The sequence below is a fragment of the Tachysurus fulvidraco genome, chromosome 10 (assembly GCF_022655615.1).
Source record: "Tachysurus fulvidraco isolate hzauxx_2018 chromosome 10, HZAU_PFXX_2.0, whole genome shotgun sequence".
Lineage (NCBI taxonomy): Eukaryota > Metazoa > Chordata > Actinopteri > Siluriformes > Bagridae > Tachysurus > Tachysurus fulvidraco.
Window position 1 is genome coordinate 24,387,255 of NC_062527.1, and position 24,003 is coordinate 24,411,257.

General features: G+C 39.1%; 2 protein-coding genes across 3 annotated transcripts; both read right to left on the minus strand.

Annotated features, from left to right (window-relative positions):
• Positions 1–381: 381 nt before the first annotated feature.
• Positions 382–12,663, minus strand: LOC113656452. Its single transcript, XM_047819794.1, has 5 exons — positions 12,238–12,663; positions 11,955–12,141; positions 10,633–10,742; positions 9,422–9,718; positions 382–564 (listed from the first exon to the last, which is right to left on the minus strand). Exons 1-5 carry the CDS (start codon positions 12,364–12,366, stop codon positions 382–384), a joined length of 906 nt encoding a protein of 301 aa, XP_047675750.1. The 5' UTR covers positions 12,367–12,663.
• A 3,110-nt stretch (positions 12,664–15,773) lies between these two features.
• Positions 15,774–23,515, minus strand: dus3l (dihydrouridine synthase 3-like (S. cerevisiae)). 2 transcript variants are annotated; one of them, XM_027167782.2, is made up of 16 exons: positions 23,419–23,515; positions 22,938–23,018; positions 22,311–22,569; positions 20,836–20,957; positions 20,380–20,704; positions 19,776–19,862; positions 19,631–19,672; positions 19,032–19,184; positions 18,785–18,901; positions 17,780–17,845; positions 17,349–17,459; positions 16,983–17,079; positions 16,610–16,685; positions 16,341–16,529; positions 16,113–16,238; positions 15,774–15,961 (listed from the first exon to the last, which is right to left on the minus strand). In XM_027167782.2, exons 1-16 carry the CDS (start codon positions 23,490–23,492, stop codon positions 15,889–15,891), a joined length of 1,998 nt encoding a protein of 665 aa, XP_027023583.1. In that variant the 5' UTR covers positions 23,493–23,515; the 3' UTR covers positions 15,774–15,888. The 2 variants fall into 2 exon arrangements, with proteins under 2 accessions (XP_027023583.1, XP_047675416.1); XM_047819460.1 differs by having other exon boundaries at positions 22,938–23,024; positions 23,419–23,472.
• Positions 23,516–24,003: the final 488 nt, after the last annotated feature.

A 24,003-nucleotide genomic window follows, 5' to 3' on the forward strand; every position in this document is an offset into this window, starting at 1 on the left:
TTGGGTCACTTTCTATAGTAGATATGTCTGTTCCTATACAATTTTCTGCTGAATGAACTGCAGAGGTTGTATCATAATTTGGTGTATCCAGAATAATAGCTGGTTCAGTTAGTGGGGTTGTTTCTGCAGAATTTGATAGGAATGTCGTGCTTGGTCCACTTTCCACTGTAGATATCTCAATACCTGTGCAACTTTCTGTTGAATGTACTGTAGATGTGTCATCATTTACTGCCCCTTGAATATGAACTGGTTCAGGTACTGGGGTAACTGCTGCAAAAGTTGACGCTGATGTGGTTCTTGGTTCAGTGTCCGTTGTAGGTATCTCACTACCTGTGCACCTTTCTGTTGGATGTACTGTAGATGTGTCATTATTTACTACCCCTAGAATATGAACTGGTTCAGGTACTGAGGTACCTGCTGCAAAAGTTGACGCTGATTTGGTTCTTGGTTCAGTTTCTGTTGAAGATATCTCACTACCTGTACAACTTTCTGTTGAAGGTACTGTAGATGTTGGTGCATCATTAACTGCCCCTTGAATATGAACTGGTTCAAGTACTGGGGTAACTGCAACAGAAATTGATGCTGATGTGGTTTTTGGTTCACTTTTCATTGTAGAATTTTCAGTTCCTGTACAATTTTCTGGTGAATGTACATTAGATGTTGTTTCATCATTTACAGCCCCTAGAATGTGAACTAGTTCAGGTACTGACGTAACTGCTGCAGAAATTGATGCTGATGTCGTTTTTTGGTCACTTTCAATAGTAGATATGTCAGTTCCTGTACAATTTTCTGCTGAATGAACTGCAGAGGTTGTATCATAATTTGGTGTATCCAGAATAATAGCTGGTTCAGTTAGTGGGGTTGTTTCTGCAGAATTTGATAGGAATGTCGTGCTTGGTCCACTTTCCACTGTAGATATCTCAATACCTGTGCAACTTTCTGTTGAATGTACTGTAGATGTGTCATCATTTACTGCCCCTTGAATATGAACTGGTTCAGGTACTGGGGTAACTGCTGCAAAAGTTGACGCTGATGTGGTTCTTGGTTCAGTGTCCGTTGTAGATATCTCACTACCTATGCAACTTTCTGTTGAAGGTACTGTAGATGTTGTTGCATCGTTTACTGCCCCTAGAATATGAACTGGTTCAGGAAGAGAGGTAACTGCTGCAGAACTTGATGCTGATGTTGTTTTTAGTTCACTTTCCATTGTAGATATTTCAGTTCCTGTACAATTTTCTGGTGAATGTACATTAGATGTTGTGTCATCATTTATGGCCCCTAGAATGTGAACTAGTTCAGGTACTGAGGTAACTGCTGCAAAAGTTGACGCTGATGTGGTTCTTAATTCAGTGTCCGTTGTAGATATCTCACTACCTATGCAACTTTCTGTTGAAGGTACTGTAGATGTTGTTGCATCGTTTACTGCCCCTAGAATATGAACTGGTTCAGGAAGAGAGGTAACTGCTGCAGAAATTGATGCTGATGTGGTTTTGGTTTCACTTTCCATTGTAGATATTTCAGTTCCTGTACAATTTTCTGGTGAATGCACATTAGATATTGTTTCATCATTTACGGCCCCTAGAATGTTATCTGCTTCAGGTACTGAGGTAACTGATGCAGAAATTGATGCTGATGTCGTTTTTGGGTCACTTTCCATTGTAGATATTTCAGTTCCTGTACAACTTTTTGGGGAATGAACATTATATGTTGTTTCATCATTTACGGCCCCTAGAATGTGAACTAGTTTAGGTACTGAGGTAATTGCTGCAAAAGTTGACGCTAACGTGGTTCTTGGTTCAGTGTCCATTGTAGATATCTCATTACCTGTGCAACTTTCTGTTGAATGTACTGTAGATGTTGTGTCATCATTTACTGCCTCTAGAATATGAATTAGATCAGGTACTGAGGTAACTGCTGCAAGTGTTGAAGCTGATGTGGTTCTTGGTTCAGTTTCTGTTGAAGATATCTCACTAACTGTGTAACTTTTTGTTGAAGGTACTGTAGATGTTGGTGCATCATTAACTGCCCCTTGAATATGAACTGGTTCAGGTACTGGGGTAACTGCAGCAGAAATTGATGTTGATGTCGTTTTTGGGTCACGTTCTATAGTAGATATGTCAGTTCCTGTACAATTTTCTGGTGAATGAACTGCAGAGGTGGTATCATAATTTGGTGTATCTAGAATAATAGCTAGTTCAGTTATGGGGGTTGTTTCTGTAGAATTTGATAGGAATGTGGTTCTTGGTACACTTTCCACTGTAGATATCTCAATACCTGTGCAACTTTCTGTTGAATGTACTGTAGATGTGTCATCATTTACTGCCCCTTGAATATGAACTAGTTCAGGTACTGGGGTAACTGCTGCAAAAGTTGACGCTGATGTGGTTCTTGGTTCAGTGTCCGTTGTAGATATCTCACTACCTGTGCAACTTTCTGTTGAAGGTACTGTAGATGTTGCATCATGTTCTGCCCCTAGAATATGAACTGGTTCAGGTACTGGGGTAACTGCAGCAGTAATTGATGCTGACGTAGTTTTTGGTTCACTTTCCATTGTAATTATTTCAGTTCCTGCACAATTTTCTGGTGAAATAACTAAAGCGGTTGTATCATCATTTACTGCCCCTAGATTATGAAATGGTTCAGGTATTGAGGTAACTGCTTCAGAAATTGATGCTGATGTCGTTTTTGGGTCACTTTCTATAGTAGATATGTCTGTTCCTATACAATTTTCTGCTGAATGAACTGCAGAGGTTGTATCATAATTTGGTGTATCTAGAATAATAGCTGGTTCAGTTAGTGGGGTTGTTTCTGCAGAATTTGATAGGAATGTCGTGCTTGGTCCACTTTCCACTGTAGATATCTCAATACCTGTGCAACTTTCTGTTGAATGTACTGTAGATGTGTCATCATTTACTGCCCCTTGAATATGAACTGGTTCAGGTACTGGGGTAACTGCAGCAGAAATTGATGCTGATGTGGTTCTTGGTTCAGTGTCTGTTGTAGATATCTCACTACCTGTGCAACTTTCTGTTGAAGGTACTGTAGATGTTGCATCATGTTCTGCACCTAGAATATGAACTGGTTCAGGTATTGGGGTAACTGCAGCAGAAATTGATGCTGACGTAGTTTTTGGTTCACTTTCCATTGTAATTATTTCAGTTCCTGCACAATTTTCTGGTGAATGAACTAAAGCGGTTGTATCATCATTTACTGCCCCTAGATTATGAAATGGTTCAGGTATTGAGGTAACTGCTTCAGAAATTGATGCTGATGTCGTTTTTGGGTCACTTTCTATAGTAGATATGTCTGTTCCTATACAATTTTCTGCTGAATGAACTGCAGAGGTTGTATCATAATTTGGTGTATCTAGAATAATAGCTGGTTCAGTTAGTGGGGTTGTTTCTGCAGAATTTGATAGGAATGTCGTGCTTGGTCCACTTTCCACTGTAGATATCTCAATACCTGTGCAACTTTCTGTTAAATGTACTGTAGATGTGTCATCATTTACTGCCCCTTGAATATGAACTGGTTCAGGTACTGGGGTAACTGCAGCAGAAGTTGATGCTGATGTGGTTTTTGGTTCACTTTCTATTGTAGATATTTCAGTTCCTGTACAATTTTCTGGTGAATGTACATTAGATGTTGTTTCATCATTTACGGCCCCTAGAATGTGAACTAGTTCAGGTACTGAGGTAACTGCTGCAAAAGTTGACGCTGATATGGTTCTTGGTTCAGTGTCCGTTGTAGATATCTCACTACCTATGCAACTTTCTGTTGAAGGTACTGTAGATGTTGTTGCATCGTTTACTGCCCCTAGAATATGAACTGGTTCAGGAAGAGAGGTAACTGCTGCAGAAATTGATGCTGATGTGGTTTTGGGTTTACTTTCCATTGTAGATATTTCAGTTCCTGTACAATTTTCTGGTGAATGCACATTAGATATTGTTTCATCATTTACAGCCCCTAGAATGTTAACTGCTTCAGGTACTGAGGTAACTGATGCAGAAATTGATGCTGATGTCGTTTTTGGGTCACTTTCCATTGTAGATATTTCAGTTCCTGTACAACTTTTTGGTGAATGTACATTAGATGTTGTTTCATCATTTACGGCCCCTAGAATGTGAACTAGTTTAGGTACTGAGGTAATTGCTGCAAAAGTTGACGTTGATGTGGTTCTTGGTTCAGTGTCCATTGTAGATATCTCATTACCTGTGCAACTTTCTGTTGAATGTACTGTAGATGTTGTGTCATCATTTACTGCCTCAAGTATATGAATTAGATCAGGTACTGAGGTAATTGCTGCAAAAGTTGACGTTGATGTGGTTCTTGGTTCAGTGTCCATTGTAGATATCTCATTACCTGTGCAACTTTCTGTTGAATGTACTGTAGATGTTGTGTCATCATTTACTGCCTCAAGTATATGAATTAGATCAGGTACTGAGGTAACTGCTGCAAAAGTTGAAGCTGATGTGGTTCTAAGTTCAGTTTCTGTTGAAGATATCTCACTACCTGTGTAACTTTTTGTTGAAGGTACTGTAGATGGTGCATCATTAACTGCCCCTTGAATATGAACTGGTTCAGGTACTTGGGTAACTGCAGCAGAAATTGATGCTGATGTAGTTTTTAGTTCACTTTCCATTGTAGATATTTCAGTTCCTGTACAATTTTCTGGTGAATGTACATTAGATGTTGTTTCATCATTTAGGGCCCCTTGAATGTGAACTAGTTCAGGTACTGGGGTAACTGCTGCAGAAATTGATGCTGATGTTGTTTTTGGGTCACGTTCTATAGAAGATATGTCAGTTCCTGTACAATTTTCTGGTGAATGAACTGCAGAGGTGGTATCATAATTTGGTGTATCTAGAATAATAGCTGGTTCAGTTATGGGGGTTGTTTCTGCAGAATTTGATAGGAATGTGGTTCTTGGTACACTTTCCACTGTAGATATCTCAATACCTGTGCAACGTTCTGTTGAATGTACTGCAGATATTGTGTCATCATTTACTACCCCTAGAATATGAATTGTTTCAGGTACTGAGGTAACTGCTGCAAAAGTTGACGCTGATGTGGTTCTTGGTTCAGTGTCCATTGTAGATATCTCACTACCTGTGCAACTTTCTGTTGAAGGTACTGTAGATGTTGTATAATGTTCTGCCCCTAGAATATGAACTGGTTCAGGTACTTGGGTAACTGCAGCAGAAATTGATGCTGACGTATTTTTTGGTTCACTTTCCATTGTAATTATTTCTGTTCTTGCACAATTTCCTGGTGAATGAACTAAAGCGGTTGTATCATCATTTACTGCCCCTAGATTATGAAATGGTTCAGGTATTGAGGTAACTGCTTCAGAAATTGATGCTGATGTCGTTTTTGGGTCACTTTCTATAGTAGATATGTCTGTTCCTATACAATTTTCTGCTGAATGAACTGCAGAGGTTGTATCATAATTTGGTGTATCTAGAATAATAGCTGGTTCAGTTAGTGGGGTTGTTTCTGCAGAATTTGATAGGAATGTCGTGCTTGGTCCACTTTCCACTGTAGATATCTCAATACCTGTGCAACTTTCTGTTGAATGTACTGTAGATGTGTCATCATTTACTGCCCCTTGAATATGAACTGGTTCAGGTACTGGGGTAACTGCAGCAGAAGTTGATGCTGATGTGGTTTTTGGTTCACTTTCTATTGTAGATATTTCAGTTCCTGTACAATTTTCTGGTGAATGTACATTAGATGTTGTTTCATCATTTACGGCCCCTAGAATGTGAACAAGTTCAGGTACTGAGGTAACTGCTGCAAAAGTTGACGCTGATATGGTTCTTGGTTCAGTGTCCATTGTAGATATCTCACTACCTATGCAACTTTCTGTTGAAGGTACTGTAGATGTTGTTGCATCGTTTACTGCCCCTAGAATATGAACTGGTTCAGGAAGAGAGGTAACTGCTGCAGAAATTGATGCTGATGTGGTTTTGGGTTTACTTTCCATTGTAGATATTTCAGTTCCTGTACAATTTTCTGGTGAATGCACATTAGATATTGTTTCATCATTTACAGCCCCTAGAATGTTAACTGCTTCAGGTACTGAGGTAACTGATGCAGAAATTGATGCTGATGTCGTTTTTGGGTCACTTTCCATTGTAGATATTTCAGTTCCTGTACAACTTTTTGGTGAATGTACATTAGATGTTGTTTCATCATTTACGGCCCCTAGAATGTGAACTAGTTTAGGTACTGAGGTAATTGCTGCAAAAGTTGACGTTGATGTGGTTCTTGGTTCAGTGTCCATTGTAGATATCTCATTACCTGTGCAACTTTCTGTTGAATGTACTGTAGATGTTGTGTCATCATTTACTGCCTCAAGTATATGAATTAGATCAGGTACTGAGGTAACTGCTGCAAAAGTTGAAGCTGATGTGGTTCTAAGTTCAGTTTCTGTTGAAGATATCTCACTACCTGTGTAACTTTTTGTTGAAGGTACTGTAGATGTTGGTGCATCATTAACTGCCCCTTGAATATGAACTGGTTCAGGTACTTGGGTAACTGCAGCAGAAATTGATGCTGATGTAGTTTTTAGTTCACTTTCCATTGTAGATATTTCAGTTCCTGTACAATTTTCTGGTGAATGTACATTAGATGTTGTTTCATCATTTAGGGCCCCTTGAATGTGAACTAGTTCAGGTACTGGGGTAACTGCTGCAGAAATTGATGCTGATGTTGTTTTTGGGTCACGTTCTATAGAAGATATGTCAGTTCCTGTACAATTTTCTGGTGAATGAACTGCAGAGGTGGTATCATAATTTGGTGTATCTAGAATAATAGCTGGTTCAGTTATGGGGGTTGTTTCTGCAGAATTTGATAGGAATGTGGTTCTTGGTACACTTTCCACTGTAGATATCTCAATACCTGTGCAACGTTCTGTTGAATGTACTGCAGATATTGTGTCATCATTTACTACCCCTAGAATATGAACTGGTTCAGGTACTGAGGTAACTGCTGCAAAAGTTGACGCTGATGTGGTTCTTGGTTCAGTGTCCATTGTAGATATCTCACTACCTGTGCAACTTTCTGTTGAAGGTACTGTAGATGTTGTATAATGTTCTGCCCCTAGAATATGAACTGGTTCAGGTACTTGGGTAACTGCAGCAGAAATCGATGCTGACGTATTTTTTGGTTCACTTTCCATTGTAATTATATCTGTTCCTGCACAATTTCCTGGTGAATGAACTAAAGCGGTTGTATCATCATTTACTGCCCCTAGATTATGAAATGGTTCAGGTATTGAGGTAACTGCTTCAGAAATTGATGCTGATGTCGTTTTTGGGTCACTTTCTATAGTAGATATGTCTGTTCCTATACAATTTTCTGCTGAATGAACTGCAGAGGTTGTATCATAATTTGGTGTATCTAGAATAATAGCTGGTTCAGTTAGTGGGGTTGTTTCTGCAGAATTTGATAGGAATGTCGTGCTTGGTCCACTTTCCACTGTAGATATCTCAATACCTGTGCAACTTTCTGTTGAATGTACTGTAGATGTGTCATTATTTACTACCCCTAGAATATGAACTGGTTCAGGTACTGAGGTACCTGCTGCAAAAGTTGACGCTGATTTGGTTCTTGGTTCAGTGTCCGTTGTAGATATCTCAATACCTGTGCAACTTTCTGTTGAATGTACAGTAGATGTGTCATCATTTACTGCCCCTTGAATATGAACTGGTTCAGGTACTGGGGTAACTGCAGCAGAAATCGATGCTGATGTGGTTTTTGGATTACTTTCCATTGTAGATATTTCAGTTCCTGTACAATTTTCTGGTGAATGTACATTAGATGTTATGTCATCATTTACGGCCCCTAGAATGTGAACTAGTTCAGGTACTGAGGTAACTGCTGCAAAAGTTGACGCTGATGTGGTTCTTGGTTCAGTGTCTGTTGTAGATATCTCACTACCTGTGCAACTTTCTGTTGAATATACTGTAGATGTTGTGTCATCATTTACTGCCTCTTGAATAAGAATTGGTTCAGGTACTGAGGTAACTGATGCAAAAGTTGACGCTGATGTGGTTCTTGGTTCAGTTTCCGCTGTAGATATCTCACTACCTGTGAAGCTTTCTGTTGACGGTACTGTAGATGTTGTTGCATCGTTTACTGTCCCTAGAATATGAACTGGTTCAGGAAGAGAGGTAACTGCTGCAGAAATTGATGCTGATGTGGTTTTGGGTTCACTTTCCATTGTAGATATTCCAGTTCCTGTACAATTTTCTGGTAAATGCACATTAGATGTTGTTTCATCATTTACAGCCCCTAGAATGTTAACTACTTCAGGTACTGAGGTAACTGATGCAGAAATTGATGCTGATGTGTTTTTTTGTTCACTTTCCATTGTAGTTATTTCAGTCCCTGTACAATTTTCTGCTGAATGAACTGTAGAGGTTGTATCATAATTTGGTGTATGTAGAATAATAGCTGGTTCAGTTAGTGGGGTTGTTTCTGCAGAATTTGATAAGAATGTGGTTCTTGGTCCACTTTCCATTGTAGATATCTTACTACCTGTGCAAATTTCTGTTGGATGTACTGTAGATGTTGTTTCATCATTTTCTGCCCCTAGAATATGAATTGTTTCAGGTACTGAGGTAACTGCTGCAAAAGTTGATGCTGATGTAGTTCTTGGTTCAGTTTCTGTTGTAGATATTTCAGTTCCTGTACAATTTTCTGGTGAATAAACTGCAGAGGTTGTATCATAATTTGGTGTATCTAGAATCGTAGCTGGTTCAGTTAGTGGGGTTGTTTCTGCAGTATTTGATGGGAATATTGGTGTTCTTTCAGATGCAGCAGTAGATAGCTCAGTACCTGAGGTTGATCCTGCAGCAGTGGATGCCAACGTAGGTCTTGTTTCATATGGAGTAGTAGATAAATCGGTACCTGTGCAGCTATCTGTAGAATGTACTGTCGAATTTGTTTCAGCATTTTCTGTCCCTAGAAATAGAACTGGTTCAGGTGGTGGCTTTGTTTTTGGAGAATTTGATGAGGATGTAGGTTTTGGTTCACTTTCGATTGTAGATAACTCAGTACCTGTGCAGCTATATGTTGAATGTACTGTATAGGTTGTTTCATTATTTGCTGCATTAAGAATAATATTTGTTTCAGGTAGTGAGCTTGATCTTGCAGCATTTGATGCCAATTTGGGTCTTGTTTCATATGTAGTAGTAGATGAATCACTACCTGTGCAGCTATCTGTTGAATGCACTGTAGAGGCATCATTTGCTGTCCCTAGAATAAGATCTGGTTCAGGTAGTGGGGTTGCAGAATTTGCTGATGTGGTTCTTGATTCAATTTCCATTGTAGACATCTCAGAACTTGTAGATGCTATTACAGTAGGTGTTTTTCTATCTACAGTAGACTTTTTTGCAGTGGTGCTTGTCTGAGAGACAAAATGAGATGCGGCAGTGGCACCACTGCTATGTGGAATTGCCAATGTAGTTTTTGCCTTTAAAGCATTTGCTGCTTGTGTACGTTTTACTGCTCCAAATGAATATGCTCTTGGTTGTAGTAGAGTTGTTTGCAGAGTGATGGCCCGCTTTTGAAGAAGTTTTCTATTTCGATAAAACCTCCAAAAATCTGTTTTCCTGTTGGATCGTGGTTTGAAGTGATACTGAGTACAAAACAATTTTGCTGTGTACAGTTCATTTCTGACATTAGTGTACTCCAGCAGAAGTTCAGCAAGGTCCTGTCAGTAAGTAAAAATGAGTTCAGCTTACTATCAGTCAGGATTAGCATCAGAAACAGCATTACAAACCCTAATTATAAACTATATAAACTTTTATGAGTTTATGATTCAGGGGTAGACTTTCCACTCTCTACCACTGAATCATGAACTCATAAAAGTTGTTCAATATCAGAACGATTGTTAAGATAAAAAAAAAAAAACGATGATTAGTCAGTTTCAGGTGCTTAGATATATGCAGTAAAATAAATAAAGGATGAAGTCAGATTTAACTGACAGTTCATTTGATATAGATAAGTGATTAACACATCTTCGTTGTTTGGTGGTGTTTAACTTAAAAATATGTCTTAATGCTAATTTAGGTCTAAGGTGCATATGGGTGTAATAATATTACCAGCTGTGCAGATGAGAACTGCACTAGGGTTATTTAGCTTTTTAGGCAAAAATAACTAAATAAATAAAAAAAATTAATTTTTTTGAAAGAACATTTTGTAGAGCTATGTATTCATGGCATCTCTAATCGACCTAGTTAGGTAATGTTAACTATATGTATACTTGTCAGATGTTAGCTAAACCTTTCATAAATATGGTAATATAATATAATCAGAGTAAAAATCACTGAAATCCATGAGAATGGAATATTGTTTGGAAACCAATCCTAACCTGTGTTATTTGATTAGTTTAGGTTTACACTACTCTAATTACTATACTTGCTGTAATTATTGATGTTTCTGTAAATGATTTTGATTATTTAGCTGCAAATGGAGCATTTTTCAGATTGTTAAGCATTATGTTTCATATATGTAAATATAAAAACATGACTTTGCTAATATAGTGAAATAGTTATTTTGCTAATGATACTTACTTAAGTCTATTAAACAGGTTTGGAAAATTGTCACAAGTGTGCATATTGTTACCTCCATTCTGGGGGCATTCACTGTAATAACCAGGAAATCTTTTGTCCTTTCTTGTGTTAAACCATGTTCTAGAGATGTATCCCTCTCTCCCAGTGAAGGTCTATCAGGTGCTGGAAAATGAAAGGAGTTATATAATATCTAAACATGTCACATGTTTCCATGTACTTCCAAGCCAAAGGATTATGTTATAGTACATTATTAACAGGTTTACCCCCTGAAAAATACACAGTGAATGTGTGACCAAAATCCAAACAATGAAGTCAAAAGAACATCGCGTAGACCTCTGTAATCAAATTAGGCTGAGAGAGAGATCTGGGCAATATTTAAAAACTGAACTAGAGCATTACTGGAAAACAATCTGCTTCCGGAAGAATTTAGGAAAAACCAGGACCCATCCTAGAGCTGTGCAGTCAAACTTATTAAACTTTTCACTCTGTCATTTAACTCTTTTTTTGACATTATGGGTTTTTTGACTGACAGTTAGTTGAACCTATTTTGCAAATAATAATGTGCAAAAAACTGAAGAGGTCTGAATACTTTCCAAACCCACAATTTCTACCCAGTGCTAATATGTGAAGACACGTTCGAACTGGCAACTCATTCGTGTGGATGCCTCCTGTTTTTCCGATGTTAACCTGCTCCTTAACACCAGCAAAACAAAGGAGCTCATGAGTGTCTGTCAATACAAAGAATTTCACTTTGGATATAATGATAACTGACAGCAGAGGTGTCTGCATCTGTCTGTATAGTATTTAGTCAAAGTCAGTGTTCACTGGGCAGATAGTTTCTTGCGTTGATGTGTTGTAATGGACAATTTGTTTTGTTTTTTGTTTCAGTTGTTTTTTTGTTTTGTTTTGTTTTTTCTAATTTTTTTCAATGCTTCTGCAATGTCTGTTCATTTTCATTAACAATGTAAGAAAAATATATCCAAGTCTCACTCTCTGAGCCAGAGTTTAGTATTATTTTAAACAATGAGTATATGACTTTTTTTTTTACTTTATTGTAAAAAATACATAAATACTGTTATTATTTCTGTCACAGATGGCACACATGTTGATTCACACACAGTCATATTAGTATTGGTCTATTGAAATGCAGTTTTGAATTTTTTTAATTTTGCAGAAGTTCATTGTTTGTCATGGTATATCATTGAAAATATATTTCAATTTTGATACTCAGTACAACTCGTAATCACTAGCACCAAAAAGCATTTAAAAAAGTCCATACATTACTACAAGACCACTCTAGACAGTCACCCACATCACCTATGTATGCACAGGCCCATTTATTTAGATTTAATATTTACTTATGTTATAACCCACCTATGATTTGAACATATTTCAGCTCATTAGCCGACAGCTTCACAATGACATCGCTTATTCCACATGTAAGCTGAGGAAACTGTAGACGAGGTCCAGATGTGGCTGATGGGCAGGATTTGGATGAAACCTCTTCCAGGGTTTTGTTAAAGAAGGCCTCTCTCACAGTGTACTGTGTGTTTTGGCCAACCTAAAGAGAAGGCACTCTACAGTATTTAGTGTATAATATATTCATGGCATTACATTTAAATTCTTACTCTAAATGGTAAAAGACATAATATCTCACCCAGTCCTGCAGGTAGCAGCCTGTAAAGTATATTCTAATCAGTGATGTTGGCTGGAGTTCCACGTGACTGCAATCCTGCAGAAGCTGTTTGAGGGAAACCAGAAGCTTGTCATCTAAATGAAGAAACATGTAGAGTAAAGTGCAACTGGTTAATCACTAGACCTTTGTGTGCCAGTTGTAGCTCTGTGATCACTGGAGAAATGATTATTGGTTCATTTGAGCCATGCGCAGATGAAGTGGGGACAGTGTTAAAGCAAGCAGGGATGAGCTGTACTGTAGATGGTGTTTCTGCACTGTGGGTGTGGAGTGGGGATGGTATTGGGGTCAAGCAGAAATGAGGTGGGGATGTTGTAATAGACCAGATAGACCAGACAGACAGACAGACAGACAGACAGATAGACAGACAGACAGATAGATAGATAGATAGATAGATAGATAGATAGATAGATAGATAGATAGATAGATAGATAGATAGATAGATAGATAGATAGATAGATAGACCTATGGCTAGACAGACAGACAGACAGACAGACAGACAGACAGACAGACAGATAGATAGATAGATAGATAGATAGATAGATAGATAGATAGATAGATAGATAGATAGATAGATAGACAGACAGACAGACAGACAGACAGACAGATAGATAGATAGATAGATAGATAGATAGATAGATAGATAGATAGACAGACAGACCAGTCCTCTGGGTCCATTGCTGAACTTAAAATCAATAATCTATTTTTATACCATTTTAGAATTTCCTGTATTTTTTTGCTAAAAAAATGTCCTGGGAGAAAGATCTGGCTCATGCAGCATGATCTGCTGTTGTTCTTTAGCATAAAAATGTTTTTAGTATCCATCTTGGCACTGTATAGGACTGGGTTAAATTTTGGATAGAGTTTGGACAGAGTGGATCAGGTTTGGCCAGGGATGATGTGGGAACAATTTTAGGATCCTATGGGAACAATGTATGTTCGGTGTTGTAGACTCACAGGTACAACATGGGAATGCCATTGGGGTCCTGTGGGAATGAGGTGTGTAGACGTTTGGGCCTTTTGTACAAAGTGTGGGGAAGGTCTTTGAATTCTGAAGGGACAAGATAGATAATGTTGAGGCCCTGTTTGCATAAGGACAGGATGGTATTGTGGCAGTGGAAAAATGAAGTGGAGGTGATATACAGTAAGGACCTTGTATACTCTTACATCATCCCCACTTCGTTTTGGGAGTTATATTTGCTGTAGGTTGCTAAAGGAGTTAAACTCATTTTTACATTTATCCCTTAGAGTGCATTATAGATTATCGGTCTACTGTGTAAACTGTGATAGTGTGTGATACTGAATAAATGTGTTTTAAAGTGTGTTGCTATGTATTAGTGTGTGCCAGAGGATGTTGTCCCAATTTGAGCTTTATCAAGCCACTTCTGTTCTTATCAAGGTCACTAGATACAGTAATATGTATGAATCCCTCTTAATCTGTCTCCCTGTCTTCAAGACATAATAACACACACACACACACACACACACACACACACACACACACACACACACAAAGAAGCAACATTATCTACCAATAAAATAAAAAAATTAATTTCAAAGTTAAACATAGTTAAAATTAGACGTCATGATATAGGTTTAATAATTTCTAAAATATATCTCATACATATTTTATATATATGATATACTGTATATGTATCAGATTATAATCTATATGTATAATTTTATAATCTGAAAAAGATTTAATTCACCTACGTTTCATATTTTTCTTGACTATTTACGCATTTTCTGTGGGTTAAACGTAAATCTAATCTTACGTCTAACTTAAAATTAATATAAACAAACAACAAATAACTAAATAAATTCATAAATAAGATTACATGTTTTTACCTGCATATTGCAACACATACAGAACCTAAGTAAGGGTCTTCTTTGCTCCACACACCTGAGCAGGTAACTGCGACATTTTTGACTCTAACTGCCTAAAAAAGGTCATTTTTATTCCAATTTAAATGAATATTACTGCACAATATCACACGTTTTAAACCCCCTGACAATTTTAAAACACAATTTAAATTTAGATTTTATACTTAGGCACAATGAAAAAAGCAGGTCTTACCTATGAGAAGGTACAGATCAGTGTGTTGTGTTGGAGAATATTTAACTATCAGACTTTCATTGTCACAGTCAAACAGTGATTTGTTCCTCTCGGTGTCTTTCTGCCATCCTGTGGATGAAGATCAGGCAGCATTTTTTATTAGCAAGTACTGCACAATCCATTCGTGCCTGATTGACGACACACTAAATCATTTAAGAATTAAATATTTTTCCTTTTGCTGTATTCACCATCATTCGCGTGACGATATTCATACCAAATTAATTTAATTCCTCACCCTGTTCTCCACCCAGGTCTGCTGACTGCTGTAGATGTGGGTTTCCCTCAGATTTGTACGTTGAAGATATTGAGATCGGACGTGGACGAGACAGCTTTAGGTGAATTAACATGATCAATAGAATCGTCCACCTCATCTTGTCCTGCATGTGAAGATGTGCCCTGGTGTTCTGGACACTGCTCCTCCTTTCACACGGCCTATTGTCGCTCTTTATACAGAGTTGTGATGTATGTGATGAAGAGATCTGAGCAGCAAAGGATATGAACATGAAGATTTATCTACTAGAACCACAACAATGAGAAACAAGGCCTTGAGCTCCTCCTAACACAACTTTTACTGTTAATAATGCAACGTACAGTCAATAATGTTCACTTTATCTGAGCTGAATGCACTATTATTGCCCGAGGAGAATAAAGCAGCTACTGAAGAGAAACAAGAACTTTTCAGTTAACACGAAGTTCTATTTTTCATTAGTTGCAAAATAATTAACATTATGTTTAGTTAATAAAATTAATTTATTTCATAATGTATCTAAAATTTAATGCCACCAATTTAGAAGTATCGTTTAAATTAAAATGTATAATTAATAATCAATAATGTTTATAGTTAATTAGATATTCATTATATTAATGAAATTCAATGACTCGATATTGATTTAAAAGTATTTATTATTTTAGTTATTAATATATTCGAGTTTTATTCGTTTATTCATCTATTCCCAGTTATGTGCCCTGGTATATATATTATATATATTATTCATATATTCCCAGTCTTATGACTTACAGTTCTTCAGGTCCTGTGAACGCATTGAGCCTGTAAATGTGCTGGAACTCGACTCAGGACATTTATGATGTTTAGCATTTAAAAATTCTTTAACGTTCAACAATCACACACACAATGTGTCAAGGTGAAAAAGTTTGAGAAGGAACTGATAAGGCGCACACACACACACACACACACACACACACACACACACACACACACACACACACACACACACAGAGCTTTATTTAATTATTTCACTTTCAATGCCACAATGAGTGCAGAAAAAATATGATACCAAAACACACACAGTATCTAACACACACACACACACACACACACACACACACACACACACACATATATACAGAAACTCACAGAAGTTGATATTTTTCCTAATAAACTTTATTTCTGTCAGATGTTCATCACTGATACACTCTACTTCAGTGTACAGCATCAATAGAAGTCCAGTCGTCGGTGTTCAGGTCGCTTTGTTTCCACTTCATTTATAAGAATTAGCCTTGTGTTTGGGCAGGAAGCTAAAGTTCTTTGGCACAGGACCCAGCAACATCTCACTGAACAAAACAAACCAAATTAAACAAGTTCATTTATTAAAGCAAAATAAATAAACAGACAAAAAACACTGTAGACTATGAAGAACTAAGCCCAATGAGAGGTGTGTGTGTGTGTGTGTGTGTGTGTGTGTGTGTGTCGTGTGTCCCTCACCTGATCCTGACCCAGTCATCCACATGCTGACTTGCCATCAGAGTCTCCAGATAATCACGACCCAGATAATACGGAGGACGTTCATTAATCTTCTGTGCACGCTCCAGGAGTCCCACTGGGATGTATCTGTACACACACACACACACACACACACACAATCTACTTTGTCCTGATATTTACTTGAACCCTAACCTCAGAGCCCTTATCCTTTCTCCAAACCCTATTCACCTGCAGGTGAAGGAGAGCCACTCGAGCAGGAAGTTGCGTGTTTTCTCCACCCCCTGTGTGTCCGAGCCCCAGTGCTCCAAACCAAAGTGTGTGAAATCCTGAAGGATCTGGAGACGTTCTGAGGATGAGATGTCCCAATGTCTCTGCTCCTTAATCTCAGTGAAGAGCCACGGTTTAATGAGGGCACCTCTGACAGACACACACACACACACACAGTAAAGCATGCTATTTAAAAGGTGAAACCAAAGGTGTCTACTGCAGATACACACCTCGCTACCATGATTCCAGACACTCCTGTCTCTCTGGACCTCATAGCATCTTCATATGTCAGAATGTCACCGTTACCTACAGGGAGAGAGGGGGGAGAAAGAGAGACAGGGAGAGAGAGGGGGGAGAAAGAGAGACAGGGAGAGAGGGGGGAGAAAGAGAGACAGGGAGAGAGAGGGGGGAGAAAGAGAGACAGGGAGAGAGAGGGGGGAGAAAGAGAGACAGGGAGAGGGGGGGTAGACAGAGAGAGGGTGGGGAAGAGAGAGAGAGAGAGAGAGAGAGAGAGAGGATGGGGGGGGGGGGATGTACAAACAACGTAAAAAATAAAAGTAAATAAATGATGAACAGAAAGTGTCCTATATAAGAACATGTTACCGAACAGTGGGACAGGAGCAGAGAGTTTAGAGCAGGTGTCGATGTAACTCCAGTCAGCCAGTTTAGTGTAACGCTGTTCTCTGGATCGACCGTGTAACTGAGAACACACACACACACACACACACACAGACACACACACACACAGACACACACACACACAGACACACACACACACAGACACACACACACACAGACACACACACACACAGACACACACACACACAGACACACACACACACACACTTTATTGCTGCTGTTTCAAGGTAACTCCTATCTTCATAAACAATGAGAACAATGATAAACAATCTTGATAAACAATGAGAAACAAACCCCCCCCTGTAACCCCACGTCTGTGCTGATACACACCGTGATCATAGACACACCCCACTTCTTCAGTTCAGGGATGAGTTTGTGTGCGATGTTGCAATTCTGCTGCACTCCTGTACGGATTTTCACTGTTAAAGGTACGTCCAGAACCTACACACAAGATCAGTAACACATGAGGATGTTCTCCATCTACACACAAGATCAGTAACACATGAGGATGTTCTCCATCTACACACAAGATCAGTAACACATGAGGATGTTCTCCATCTACACACAACAAGTTCAGTAATACATGAGGAGGTTCTCCATCTACACACAAGATCAGTAACACATGAGGATGTTCTCCATCTACACAACAAGTTCAGTAATACATGAGGATGTTCTCCATCTACACAACAAGATCAGTAACACATGAGGATGTTCTCCATCTACACACAACAACAAGAGACAGGAAATAAAACAGAACTCACAGAGTGCATTCCTCTGACGATCTGCTCAAATTTGTTGGTCCTGGTCATCAGGCCACATCCACCACCCTGTAAACACACACACACACACACACACACACACACACACACACACACACACAGACAGAGACACACACAGACAGAGACACACACAGACAGAGACACAGACAGACAGAGACACAGACAGACAGAGACACACGCACACACAGACACACGCACACAGAGACACACGCACACAGAGACACACGCACACAGAGACACACGCACACAGAGACACACGCACACAGAGACACACGCACACAGAGACACACGCACAGGCACACACACACACACACGCACAGGCACACACACACAGACACACACATACACAGACACACACATACACAGACACACACATACACAGACACACACGTCATTTATCAAGCTGGATTCGAATCAGATTAGTATGTTTTACACACACAATGAATTTGGTCCTGGATGTTGGTGTAAAGACATAAAATAACACCACTGTAATATGTAATTACACACACAGGCTGTACAGTTAAATAAAGAGCACAATATACAGAGTGTTGTGTTATTCAGTGTATATAATGCACACAGCAGTGTATGTCACACATGATGTGTGTGTAGAGCAAGCAGCAGTGTGTGTAACGTGGTGATGAGTGACTGAGCTTACAGTGCAGTATTTATACATGTGAAGTGTAACAAGTTTGTAAAGAGCTTCTATTTCCTACAGGAACAATAAAGTATCGAAGCTTTTAAATAACCTAGTAACTGATTAGTAAACTAAAGTTTGTCTGATTGGCTTAGAAATCATTTCACTTTGTTCTCATCAACCATCAGAAAGCAGGAAACATTCTGAGCATCAGATCTATAGATCAGAAAAACATGAGCAGACTGTTTACAGTAAGGCTACAGAAACTCAGCTAACCACTCTGTACAATCGTGTTGATCGTGTGTGTGTGTGTGTGTGTGTGTGTGTGTGTGTGTGTGTGTGCGTGCGTGCACCTTCTTGTACACAAGGTCTATGGGACAGCCACAGTTGATGTCCACAAAGTCCACGTGGATGTTGTGGTTGAGGAGTTCAGCACAGCGGGTCATGGTGTCGGGGAAACATCCTTCCAGCTGAAACCCAGAACATCACCATGGCAACTGATCTCATTGCAACACACTATTGTATTTGCTTATGATGATACACTCTCAGGTCACATGACTGACTATATCATATCTATACTGTGTGTGTGTGTGTGTGTACCTGCACTCCAAAGATGTCCTCAGTGTGGTGTCTCTTGAGCAAAGCCCACTCAGATGCCTGACCCTGCAGCAGGTTTGTGCACATGGCCATCTCTCCACATGTTATATCAGCTCCAAAACGCTTACACACACGACGGAATGGCAGGTTCCCACACTGCACACACACACACACACACACAGTCACTCACTCATCTGCAGGGTCTTTGGCATGCACTGTTAATAATCACATAATACACACAAACTAACTTCACCCATTTCTCTAAATAACAGAACAAAAACGCACCAAGAAGCGCACACACACACACACACGCACGCACGCACGCACAGGCACACACACACGCACGCACGCACAGGCACACACACACGCACGCACGCACAGGCACACACACACAGGCACACACACACGCACGGACGCACGCACAGGCACACACACACAGGCACACACACACAGGCACACACACACGCACGCACGCACGCACAGGCACACACACACATGCACACACACACAGACACACACACACACACACTCGCACGCATGCAAACGCACGAACGCATGCACACAGCCACACACACGTGCACACACACAAACACACAACTCACTGTTGTTAATGGAGCCAGGTAGAGCTTGTCTCTGAAATCTACCTGTGAGAGAAGATAAGAGATTCTGAGTTTAGGACTGAACCTGAATCAGGAAAGTTCACTTCCCCTAAACACTTAGATAACGAGCTCAGGGCTCAACACCCACCTGCTTCTTCTCACATGGGCGCAGTTTGATGATGTCATCATCCGTTAACGGCCCAATGGTTTTCACAGGAGGCTTCGTCTGACTCTCCTATAAATCAGACAAAAAAGGGCTCAGTATGTCAGTCACAACAAAGGGGGCGTGACCTCAGTGTGTCAGTCACAACAAAGGGGGCGTGGCCTCAGTGTGTCAGTCACAACAAGGGGGCGTGACCTCAGTGTGTCAGTCACAAAGGGGGCGTGGTCTCAGTCACAACAAAGGGGGCAAGGCCTCAGTGTGTCAGTCACAACAAAGGGGGCGTGGCCTCAGTGTGTCAGTCACAACAAAGGGGGCATGGCCTCAATGTGTCAGTCACAAGAAAGGGGAGTGTGACGACAGTGTATCAGTCACAACAAAGGAGGTGTGGCCTCTGTGTGTCAGTCACAAGAAAGGGGGCGTAGCCTCAGTGTGTCAGTCACAACAAAGGGGGCGTGGCCTAAGTGTGTCAGTCACAACAAAGGGGGAGTGGCTTCAGTGTGTCAGTCACAAAGAAGGAGGCATGGCCTCAGTATGTCAGTCACAACAAAGGAGGCGTGGCCTCTGTTTCAGTCACAACATCTGTTATTACCTCAGCTTTGAGCTCAGCAGCAGGAACTTCCTGTTTGTTCTCACACTGGCTCACTTCCTCTTCCTGTCCTGCCATATTCAGTGTGTTTTCTGACCCAGCCAACTTCTTGTTTTGTTTTTTCCCTGCACTGATGCTCTTCAGGAAGTCCTCAGACCGTTTGAAGGACACTTGTCTCTTCCTGAGTCGTCTCTGGAGCTCTTTATCCAGATTGTTCCTCACAGCTCCGCTTCTATCGAGGCTTTTACAGAGTTCCTCATTCACCAGGTTTTTGTAATCAGGGCCTGTGTGAGCTTTAGCAAACCTGCAGGTGATTCCATATGGACATCTACACACACACACACACACACACACACACACACACACACACACACACACACACAGTCATATTCACATATACACTGTTATCATAGATACTTTGTTTATAGATGAAATATCTGGGGTGTGTTAATGTTGCACCTGCCGAAGGTGTCATAAAGGTAACAGGCGTCTCCCAGATCTGCGGCTTTGGTGGACATGTAATCAGCCACATCATGGATGAACATACACTTATCACCATAGAAACACTTCCTCTCAGACTCCTGTGTGATTAAAAGACAAAAAAAAAGAACTCATCCAAATTAATTAATCAAAAATCGATTTTTATTTAATATTTTTAAACATTTTGAAATATTTCTTATTTTCAATATAGTATGTTAATAGTAAATAAATGTTCTTTTTTATTATTGATGTCATTGAATATTTTTTAATGATACTTTTAAAAAATCATTATAATTTATTACTCGTTAATTTATTATTAAATTTTATAAAAATATATATAAACAAAAGTGAGTCTTCCTCCAGTACTAAGTGTGTGTGTGTGTGTGTGTGTGTGTATAGGTGTGTGTGTGTGTATTGGTGTTTGTGTATAGGTGTGTGTGTGTGTAGGTGTGTACATGGGCGTAAAATCCCGGGGGGGGACGGAGGGGACATGCCCCCCCCCATCCAAGGATTGTCCCCCCAACAAATTATTTAAAAAATATCACACTTCTCTATTGTGAAAAATATATGTATGTATACCTAAATAATTGTGTAAGTAGAAAAAACAAACAAACACAATACTGCATGTAGAAACAGTGAGTTCCCCCCCCTCACAGTGGTTTGACCCACAGTTGCCCCTCCCCTTCCTCACAGTGGTTTGACCCACTGCCTCCTTTCCCAGTACATCTCACCTATACACACACGAGTCAGGTGTGTGGCTGCGGCTCAATTAATGATAAACTCCATTAAGTCGGGTATTTTATTCACTTTAAATAAAGCGATTCTCTTTAATGTAGTTGATGCAGATTCATTCATAATTTAGTTGCAGCAAAAATGCTGATTACTGATGTAATTTTCCATGAATCTGCTATAATAGCGATTAAAATATGACTTATCTAGTTAACGTTAGCTTGTTTACTTGCTTGTTCCTCACTGCACTGTAACTAACACGCCAAAGCCGTTTCCCATGCATTGTTGTATTTGGGACGACTTGGCATAATGTTAACTTAACATTAACGGCCACAATTAGCATATTGTTTAGCTGTTTAGCATATTTACTTAATGAGCACCGTGCTACGTACGAACTGACCTCACTGTATTATTTTGTATAATCAATTTCTATTCTGTTCTAAAGTCTCTTAATTTTGAATAAAATTTCAAACCTTTTTTTAATTCCTTGTTTTTATTGTTGTGATTTTTTTTAATGATAGTTTTACTTTCTTTGAAGACGCATAATGTCTCCATGCTACAATAATAATGATAAAAGCAGTTTTTCACTGTGGGGACATACAGTGTCTTTATAAGTACAATTAGACTATTATTTGTGTCCCCTTCAAAAATTGTTCATGAGAAATTTTATTTTTATAAATGAAATTTACGCCCATGGGGGTGTGTGTGTGTGTGTGTGTAAACACCGGTATGACTGAGGGACAGAGTCTTCGTTCCTCGTAGCTGTGAGGTTTCGGGCGAGGTCTTGACTTGTTCTGTCCTCTCCGTTTCTTCTTCTCTCCCGTCTGTTTATCGTCGTCCAATTTCCTCTTCTTCGTCTCCGGTTCTCCGCTTGGTTCTGCTTCATCTTCAGGAGCTTCACCTGATATCTTTTGATCCTCAGCTTTCTCACTCTTCAATCCAGCAGCCAGGAATTCGTAAAATGTCTCTTTGTTTGTGACGTACCTGCACATTCAGAGTCAGAGAGGTGCCAATAGATTGTAAGCAATAAAACATTGGAGGTTCCTTATAAGGAAAATAATCAACACCAGGTTTTAGTAATGTATCAGAGTTACTGTTCACATCCCTATGTGTTTTATTCCTCTTACACCACAGCAACTTGCCAACAATTGCAACATGTTATGATTTAAAAAAAACACACACAACTGTGTTTATCACAGTTAATGTGAATGTGCTGTTACTATAGAAACAGTAACATATTACAGCGAGTGCATTTATTATAAATAAACCTGTCATTTGCAGCTGCACTACTGCAAGAGATGCTCTTATAGGAAAGTAATCAACACCTGATGACCAGAATGTGATGAACTTACTGTAACTTCAGAGCTGCTTCTCCTCTGTCTTTAGTCTGCAACGTGCTGCTCTCTGGAGTGTTCACATCACCACCCTCCATCCTACAACATCATCATCATCATCATCATCAACATCATCACCATCAATATCATCTTCATCCTCCTCCTCCTCCACCATCATCATCCTCATCAAAGAATCTGAGCAATGTAATTAAACAAGTTCACCACATAATCTGGGTGATAAATGCCTAGCTATCGGAGTTAAAATCTATTTAGTTAATATAAAACTAATTATATATAATTATACTCATTATAAATAAGATATATATATAATTATTAATCCTGCTGATAAACACGTCTAATAAAAGTTCCGCTAATAAACTTAGCAGCTACTTTTATTCCACAAATAATGAGATATGAGATAGATATTAAACCCAGTACAAAAATATGCAGTTATTTACTTTATAAATAATTATTATAACACAATTCACTGCAAACTCACCTGCAGAAGCGTGTGTGTACAGAGTAGCGGTGTGACAAGGAAATGTGTCCGAGCTCAAACCCAAGAGCCCTCATTTTTGTTCCGACCCGAATCTCAAAGTTATTTTATTACTGTTTTATGTTTTATATATATAATGTTTAATATGTGTGTATATATACACACATTAATATTGGTTAATATATATATTGTGTTCCAGTCCATATCTATCAGTTTCATATAAAAACGCACACAAATGACTAATATTTATGCTGTATGATTTACAGTTAGCTGAACTGAGACAAACGTCTGTGGAAGTTCCCTTTTATTACACCATTAAATTCAACTTTTTCATTCATAAAATGTTAGACAGATTAATATTACAGTTAGTCATAAATGTATCCAGTACGATTCTGGATAAACTTTAAAAAAATTTCTAATATAAAAACCTGATCATAAATCGATAAAAACACTGACAGCAGATGAAACAGTGTTAATGATGAGGACAGTGTTGATGATGAGGAGTGTTGATGATGAGGACAGTGTTGATGATGAGGACAGTGTTGATGATGAGGACAGTGTTGATGATGAGGAGTGTTGATGATGAGG